The sequence below is a fragment of the Eublepharis macularius genome, chromosome 4 (assembly GCF_028583425.1).
Source record: "Eublepharis macularius isolate TG4126 chromosome 4, MPM_Emac_v1.0, whole genome shotgun sequence".
NCBI classification, from domain to species: domain Eukaryota; kingdom Metazoa; phylum Chordata; class Lepidosauria; order Squamata; family Eublepharidae; genus Eublepharis; species Eublepharis macularius.
The window spans coordinates 181,643,695-181,652,945 of NC_072793.1; the positions used below are offsets into that span (position 1 = coordinate 181,643,695).

The window sequence follows — 9,251 nt, forward strand, 5'->3', positions numbered from 1 at the left end:
TTGCAATACCCACCCCCACCCTTAACCCAGCTAATATTAGGACCAGAGCAGGTTGCAATAGGATTTACTCCCAGGAAACTGTTCTTAGTATTGCATTCCACCAAACTGATAATAACATATTTGACTTGTGAAATCTGAATTAAGTATGAACAAGAACAATTTTTAATAGAGGAATAAAAGAACGAGGTCCATGAGTCCTCACAGGCTAAGAGCATTTCCTTCCTGCCTCCAGCCCCTGCTGTCTCCCTTGCTCCATCTCTGTTTTCCAGACCTCCCTTACCCATCTACTTGCCCTCTTTGATTTTCCATACTTTCCCCTTTTCCAGCCCGTTCCAGTCAGAAGCCCTTTTCAAATGCCCTGGATTGAACCGCAGACTTTCGACAGGCAAAACAGGAGCTCTGCCACTGAGCAAGGGACCCTCCTTGGCTCTTCTCTTATCCCCAGTGTTGCTTCTCCTCTCTTCCCATCCACTTTGGTCATAGAATCACTGCGGGAGAGGCGCTGCATGCCCAAATAGAAAGGAGAACAGGGAGATCTTTTCTCTATAATTTTTCCATGTTATGATTGGGAAGGCAGGCGGAATAACTTTCCTTGCTGGGGGCTCTCTAAGGCCATTTTTTTTCCGGGGATCTCTTTACAGCAAATTCTGTAGCGCTCAGGCGACCTGACCCATTGCACCAATAAGAAGAAAATGGAGCCAGGGGCATTAGAGAGTCGCTTATTTGATCTTCTGGTGGTTCACAGTATGCTTTGTCCGGGGATCTAACAGGATAAAATTAAAATGAATAAAATACATTAATTCACGAAGCTTTCAAATTATTAAGGTGGCATTGCTCTTTCGACGAGTATTTAAGGTCAGTTTACGGTCAGACATTCAAAACACTCTTCAAGCGCAAGCCTGGCATAGAAGACTCTGCACTGGGCAGTTGCCCACCCCTCCCTCCAGCAGCGCACGGTGGAGTCCCCATTGGCTGAGCTCTCACGCCCTCTCAGCCCCTATAAATCGGGGCCGCAAGCGCGCCTGGGAAATGTAGTTCCCAGGGGAGGACCAAGAGAAGGACAAGGCCAGAAGAGTCGGACAGGAAAACCCTCCTTTCCCAAGCTGGTCTCTCCTGCATGGAGCCCTCCTAGGAGGCTTCTCGACGCAGCGAGGCAGGAGATCCGGGAAACCTCCCCTCCCCACCCCCTTGGGCTTCTTTATGGCGTTTGGGCTCTGGGTACGCTGGAACTACAACACCCAGCGCGCAGAGAGAGGCCAACCCACCTTTCCCAGGCATCGAGGGGACGGAGGAGGAGCTTTGTGGGGAATGGAGGTCCTGCGCGGCTCGCTTCTCTCTCGGCCTCCCCGGGAGGAGGGAGACTTCGGTTTCTGCGCGTCTGCAGAGGAGGTGAGCTCAGGGCGGCATGCACGGATCTGGGGCGAGGGGAGGAAAGCACGTGTGAACAGGATGGAGGGGGAAGAGGGGCTGAGCCCTGGCTGCAGTTTGTTCTGCTTCGCTCTAGTTAAATATTCTGCAGATTTCCCTCTCCTAAATCCCCTTTACCAGGAGGAAAGGGTGTGTGTGTGGGGGGCGTGATCCAGGTCAGTAAACGTGGCACCCTCGAGGCCTGGGAAGCAAGGATGAGTTGTTTGGAAAAGGAAACATCCCAGGTATTACAGATTTCACGGTCACAAATTGACACCAGTCCAACAACTGGCTGGGAGAGGCAGTGGGGCGCTCTCCCTCTTGGCTGTGCAGGAGCCCCCGACTGCCTTTGGACCTCTGCGATTCTAGACTTTTAACATGTTAAAGAGGAAGTGGCCCGGGTGGCATCTGTGTGAAGAGGGGGTGTGTTTTTGCACACTTGCATGTGTTCTGTGCTTGCGACCTGGGCGGATTTTGTTGTTAACTGCGGCAGGGGCCCCTGGTCTGATCCAAAGGAGTCCCTTGCCTGTTCCCCCTGGCCCCCATGTTCTCCCTGGCCGCCATGTTTGTTCTCCCTGGCCCCTCCTTGCAAATTTTAAGGGGCTCCCTTGCCCTGCACAATGCACAAGACAAACCAAAAGAGGTGTTTGGTAAGATACGGCAGTAAGAATTTTCAGCACGTGCAGTTCAACATATTAAAGAGGAAATGGCCTGGGTGGCATCTGTGTGGGTGAGGCGTGTTTTTTTCCACTCTTGACTTTGTTCCAGGCTGCTGGCCTGGGTGGCGTCCGTGTGAGGAGGGGGTGTGTTTCTGCACCCTGGCTCTACACGGTGCACAAACTAGACCACAAGAGGCATTTGGCCAGATTTTTCCCACCCTCCCTGCCTGTCCTCCCTCTTGTTTTGGAGTGAATCTGGGCCAGGATGATCCCCTCCTTTTGTTTTTGGCAGTGCAGCTCCCACAGGGATCCTGAAGTTGGTGGCCAATTTTAACTTGCCTGGTCTTTATTTTCCTGTTATAGATTGGAATATCTCCCACTGTAATTTAGTAATTTTTCTGCAATATATTGATCTTTCCCTTAACCCTTTCTTTTGTTTGAGAGCCAACATCTGTCCAGGTGAAGCAGTAGCTTCCTTATTGTTCAGCTGGTAATCCTACGATATAATTGAGTATGCGTGTTTCAGACAATTCACTTTATACCCTGGTTCACCACCAGAGGGCAGTGCCGCGGAGGGAGGCAAGGCACAATGTCTCTTCAGAAAACGTGCCATGGCAGGAAGGCCAGGCCGGGATCAGGATGTGAACAGGTGGCAATACCATCCCCCCACCTTAACCAAGCTAATATTAGGAGCAGAGCAGGTGGCAATGCCCATCCAATGCCTTAACTCAACTGGTATTAGGAGCAGTGTAGCAAAAAAAAGTGGAAAACCACCCGGGAAATGAGAAAATATATCTATGTTGCAGGACAATAGCAATGTAGTGTTTCCAACAATGATACAATGTGCAAAAGTACATTCATAATAACATTCCTAAATCCTTTAAGTCAATCCAAACAGGGGACTCAATGCCCTACTCCACTTGTTTCAGGAACAGGGCAAATTTTCGATGGGTGGATAGGGTGGTAAGTGTAACTCAGTTTGTATTCATGACTGTGTCTTATATTTTCTTTCCTTCCAGGTATCATCTCACTTTTCCATATGAGGGATCCAATAACAACAGCTCTAACTGCAGCCGGCAAAGTGGCAGATTTCGTCTTAGGAGTGGAGCAGGTGGCAATACCCATCTCCACATTAACCCAGCAAACATTAGGAGTGGAGCAGGTGGGAAGGTGAGCAGGAGCCAATGCCCGTCCACTGCCCTATCCTAGCTGATATTAGGAGCGGAGTAGATGGTAATGCCCACTCTCACCTTAACCCGGCTGGTATTAGGAGAGGGACAGGTGGCAATGCCCGCCCCCTGTCTTCACCCAGCTGGTATTAGGAGCGGAACTGGTGGCAATACCCATCTCCACATTAACCCAGCAAACATTAGGAGCGGAGCAGGTGGGAAGGTGAGCAGGAGCCAATGCCCGTCCACTGCCCTATCCTAGCTGATATTAGGAGCGGAGTAGGTGGTAATGCCCACTCTCACCTTAACCCAGCTGGTATTAGGAGAGGGACAGGTGGCAATGCCCCCCCCCCTTCAGCCAGTTGGGATCAGGAGCGGAGTAGGTGGCAATGCCCGCCCCCCTTTACCCAGCCTGGATCAGGCGTGGAGCAGGTAGCAAAGCCCAACTCCCTTTACATGGCGGAGATCACGTGTGGAGCAGGTGGCAATGCCCACTCCCTCCTTCACTGGCCAGAGTCAGTGACAGAGGAGGAGGAAATGCCTGCCTATCCGCCCTCCCCTTTCTAGAGCCCATTGTACTTTTTCCCACAGCGGGCTTTGTTGCTAGTCATTCCATAATGCACAAATACTGGGAAAGGTTTCAGGTTTGTGCAGCAGGTTTGCGCATGGGATTCTCGGTGCCCTGGATCTCTCACCTGCCAGGTCCCAAGGATCACAGCCTGGGGTTAGTAGGTCATGGATTTGTTAGAGGTGGAAATTGAAGGAATGATATAATGAGCTGGATGCAAGCTTTAGAGTAACACAGAAAACCTCTACAGACAAAAATTTAAAGCAGAAACATTCTATGCAAATACAGTTTCCATGTATTTCTGGGGCAAAATGTGCAAGATAGGGCAGGAGAGAGCTGCACAGGCAGGAACACTCAGCCAACAGAAGCCCAGTTCCGTGCTACATTCGGAGTTTGTATTTCTTGGAGACTTGCAGTATCGTATACATGTCAGAGGCTAAAAAACAGGATAATGCCATTTTCTTGCTATCTGTTTGATGTTTTGTATTGACTTGATCAAATGGCCAGCTGATTGGCTTCTGCTTTCTTTCTTGAATGCTCAGGAATGGGAATCGATGATCAAGGGGGCAACATTTTCCTCTTTCAGACCTCCCAGATGTCCTTTGAGGAGGTGGCCGTGCTCTTCACGGAGGAGGAATGGGCTCTCCTGGATCCAGGCCAAAGAAAACTCTACTGGGAAGTGATGCAGGAAAACTACGAGACCCTGGTGTCTCTGGGTAAGGAGCCTCTCCCTTTTATCCTGACTACAGAATAGAAGGGAGGGGAGGGAGCTGCATCTTCCATTACCCCTCTTTGATTTCAGGACTCAACGTTCATTGGCCACAGAGAAAAGACTGGAACTCCCACCCTAGGGATATTACAGTCCCTGAGAAAGAAAACATTCAATACATTCATGCTGGAGAGAAATTGGTTGCTAAAGAGGGCTCTCATCAGGAGAGATGGACGATATCAAATTAGGTTCATGATACCAAATCCCTGCAGCTCATATTTCCTTCTCTGGTCTTGGTATTTTGACATGGATTGGCTCTGCACGAGTCCTCTCCTTGTGTGATTGAAGCTGAAGGGAGGAGAAAGGAACTGGTCTTGCTGATTAGGCAGGCACAGAGGAGGGGCTCTGTGGTACAGCTCCAGCTTTCTTGTTGAAAGTCGCTGGTTCTGCTCATGCCAATTGGAAAGGGGTTTAGAGAGAAGGGCCTTTGCCTGCAGGGCTGGGGCAGGTCCCTGGCCGAGGCCCTCCATAGGCATGCCCTCTTGTAGAGGAATCTGCTGGGCAAAGTTGTGGTGGTGGGGAAAATGTGTGTTGCCTGTAAGTCTTCTGTTGCCTCATAAAGTTGAGGAACAAGGAAGGTGGGGTGCCTGGCAAGAGAAGCCAGGCAAGAGATGCTGCTGCCAGGTTCCAAGTGGTGAATGTGGATTTTTGAGTCAGAGCTGCTTCCCCCTCTATAAGAGTTTTTCTGTTCCTTGTCCAGCTGAGAGCAGTGGGAGCCAAGCCAACTTTGGGCCAGGCCCGTATTCACACTCTCCTAGAGCATCAAGTATTCTCAGGTCATTTAGTGATTCCAAGATGGATGGGGAGGGCAGTTGGACTCTCTTCTCTCCTCAATTCTGCAATTCAGGGAATCTCTCTCAGGTGGTTTGGAAGAACAATGTGGACTTTGACCTTCTTCCCCCACCCCACCTGCCCTTGACGGGAACAGTCCTATCTTTATTCCCCTGGAATCAGAAAGTAGAACTTCTACATATTCAGTTGAAATCTCAGAGCGGGACCACAAGTGACGCCTGACACAGGTTGGACACTAGTCAGCTTCTCTCAAGTTTTGGTGGGAAATGTAGGCATCCTGGTCTTGCAGCTTGGCTCTCTGACTGCTGTCCAACGGACTTTTCAACTGTCACTTGTCTCTCTTTTGCAGCTGCTGATGTGAGGGAAATAACAAGAGAGAAGGAACAAGGAAGGGCAATTGTGGGGGAAAATGAAGATCGAGAAGCAAAACCAGGGGATCAAGTCGTACCAAAGAAGTGGCAAAGCAGCAAAAGGGAATCAAAACAGAACCAGAGGAAGAAATTGCTTGCCCATCAGAGCAGGAAGATAGCTGAGTTCCCAGGCCATGATGAAATGCAAAAAAGAAAGAGAAGGCATAAGGTTCCCATGAATGTCAAAGCGCTTAGACGCAAACTCAGAGTTAAAATATATCAGAACATTACAACATGCTTTAAAAGATATAAACTCATAGAAAGTGGAAAGATCTTTTTTCAGAATAGCAAGCTGGCTAAAAATCAGAGGATGCACAGATGGCCGAAGCCTTATAAATGCTTAGAGTGTGGGAAGGGCTTCTCTCAGAATAACACCTTAACTAGACATCGAAAGGTTCACAAGGGGGAGAAGCCACATAAATGCTTAGAGTGTGAGAAGACCTTCTCTCAGAATGACACCCTAACTAGACATCAAAAGGTTCACACAGGGGAGAAGCCACATAAATGCTTGGAGTGTGGGAAGAGGTTCTCTCGGAATGAAAACCTAACTAGACATCAAAAGGTTCACACAAGGGAGAAGCCACATAAATGCTTTGAGTGTGAGAAGAGCTTCTCTCAGAATGACCACCTAACTAGACATCAAAAGGTTCACACAGGGGAGAAGCCACATAAATGCTTAGAGTGTGGGAAGAGCTTCTCTCAGAATGGTGACCTAACTAGACATCAAAAGGTTCACACCGGGGAGAAGCCACATAAATGTTTAGAGTGTGGGAAGAGCTTCTCTCAGAATGGCGACCTAACTAGACATCAAATGGTTCACACGGGAGAGAAGCCACATAAATGCTTAGAGTGTGGGAAGAGCTTTTCTCAGAATGGCCACCTAACTAGACATCAGAAGGTTCATACAGGGGAGAAGCCATATAAATGCTTGGAGTGTGGGAAGAGCTTCTCTCATAAAGGTACCCTAACTAGGCATCAAAAGGTTCATATGGGGGAGAAACCATATAAATGCTTTGGAGTGTGGGAAGAGCTTCTCTCAGAATGGCGGCCTAAGTAGACATCAAAAGGTTCACACGGGGGAGACGCCATATAAATGCTTGGAGTGTTGGAAGAGCTGTCATAAAGGTACCCCAAATAGCCATCAAAAGGTTCACACAAGGGAGAAGCCATATTGTCAGTCCCTGGCAGTGAGATCCCTCAAGCCCATCCACAGTGAACACATGTTGGTTCCAGCAGAAGTAGCTTTATTAGAATCTGCAGTTCAGGTCTGCTCTCCATCACAGAGTTTGGCAGAAGTGACAGTTCAAATCAGACAATCCCTGTTATAGTTGATTTTCCTGCCCTCCAAATGACAGTTAAGAATTTGGTGCGCAAGCCTCCAAGAGTTCTGTGAGAACTGGTCTAGTTTTGACTACACAATTGGTATACAGTAAAGTTTCCCAGCTGCTGAGAAGAACAGTGAAAACTGGCAGCTAGACACACCAAGGTCACGGCTAGTGGAGACCAGCATACTTTCTAGAGATCACAAAAGAGGCCCTTTTTGAGTCTCCTGCAATTCACAGTTAGACTATGGCAAGTGAGAATAATCAGTGAGAGCAGCATATATATATTGGTAATAGTACCATACAGGCTTTCAGAAACAAAATGAAGCAAAAGGACAATGTATTGTCGAAGGCTTTCACGGCCGGAAAAGACCACGGCAATACAGCCCGGAAAACCCACAACAACCATCGTTCTCCGGCCGTGAAAGCCTTCGACAATACATCGAACACCTCTACGGGGAGGAAACATTCCAACAGACCCGGAGATTGGAAACACTTCGGAACAAGAAAGCACATCTACTCTGTTCTTTAACCTTTCTCATACGCTGCAAAGACCACGGCAATACAGCCCGGAAAACTCACAACAACCAAGCAAAAGGACACATTGCATGTGCATATTACAATCATGGCATGGATGCTGGCATACATAACACACATAAATGCTTGGAGAGAAGCCATATAAATGCTTGGTGCGTGGGAAGAGCTTCTCTATGATTAGCTACCTAACTAGACATCAAAAGGTTCACACAGGGGAGAAGCTATATGAATGCTTGGAGTGTGGAAAGAGCTGCTGTATGAATAGCTGCCTAACTAAACATCAGAAGGTTCACACGGGAGAAGCCATATAAATGCTTGGAATGCAGGCAGGGCTTCTCTCAGATTAACCACCTAACTAGACATGAAAAGGTTCACACAGGGGAGAACCCTCATAAATACTTAGAACATGGGAAGAGCTTCAATGACAGCAGCAACCTTACCGTACAACTTGATAAGAACACTGGGGAATAACCATCCTATCATCATTGAATTTTGCCTTTTTTGTTCCATGAAGTGTTTTATGGTAACTTACCTTGATGAGGATCATGTATCTTTCTAATTCCCTCCTTATTCTCCCCTCCATCCTTTCTCTTAACTTCAAACAAACTGATATACTATCCCTGGTAAGCAAAACATGCACATTTTTCTCCTCTCTTAAAGCTCCTCGTGTTAATGGATTGTTTATTAAGGTATTGAGATTTTTTTTAAAAAAATTTATTTTAAAGGTATTGAGATTGATGATCATACTTCCTCTTCCAAAATGACAAGTGCTGAAATTTCCCAGTGGGAAAAATGTCATGTGCTATCTCCTAATAAATCTTAAGATCTTTCATATGTGACAATATAAAAATATGATTGGCCTTGGATTTAGCTGATTCTTCAGCTTTTCAATCATGTGACATTCTACGAAGCTGAGAGTGATGCGATGTTGCAGTTACAAGATAATCTTCATAACTCTTTAGAAGCTGAGGAAAAGTTAAGTGACCAGGTTATGATTAGGCAGTTCTGGCAAATAAAGGGTCATTTATCTACCACTGTCGACCATTTTTAATTGGTTGTCAAAAGATAAAAGGAACATCTGAATTGTTTTATAACCTGCTACCAAACTACATTCAAGTTCATACTCGGTTCACTGCAATACCCATATAGTTATAGAATATAATATACCCTAGTTATCACGATTGAGTATATTTGTTCTTAGGCTACATTGCAGAAGAGTGATGCTAACCACTTCTTGTAAACCTTGTGGTGGTGGTTTCAGGTCTGTTGCCCACTGCCCCCCCCATCTTGTTATTCAGTTTATGATATGTTGCAATAGCCTCTTGCACCTGCTCCCTGTTGCTTTCCAGATTCCGAGACGAGCGAGCCCTTATCTTGGATGGCTCCCCGCAGCGGCCTTGAGACAGCTTCTTCCGTCCCGCTACTGATTGTGTTCAGCTGGGAGAGCCGGAGAAGTGGGGGAACATGTGAATGGACTGGTATAATGTATCCTGTACTCAATGCGTCATTCTTAACAAGAGACCTGTGTACAGCCAGATGCATTTAATTGCTTCTGTGTAACCTATGGACATATGTACGGCGAAGCCAATGATATCTCAATAAAGACGCATTTACTCAA

At 47.2% G+C, this 9,251-nt stretch overlaps 1 protein-coding gene across 1 annotated transcript; it reads left to right on the forward strand.

The window, feature by feature from the left end:
- The first annotated feature begins 1,292 nt into the window (after positions 1–1,292).
- LOC129326901 (zinc finger protein 501-like) lies at positions 1,293–9,251 on the forward strand. The gene is made up of 4 exons (XM_054975225.1): positions 1,293–1,389; positions 3,086–3,236; positions 4,390–4,519; positions 5,714–9,251. Exons 3-4 carry the CDS (start codon positions 4,399–4,401, stop codon positions 6,829–6,831), a joined length of 1,239 nt encoding a protein of 412 aa, XP_054831200.1. The 5' UTR covers positions 1,293–1,389; positions 3,086–3,236; positions 4,390–4,398; the 3' UTR covers positions 6,832–9,251.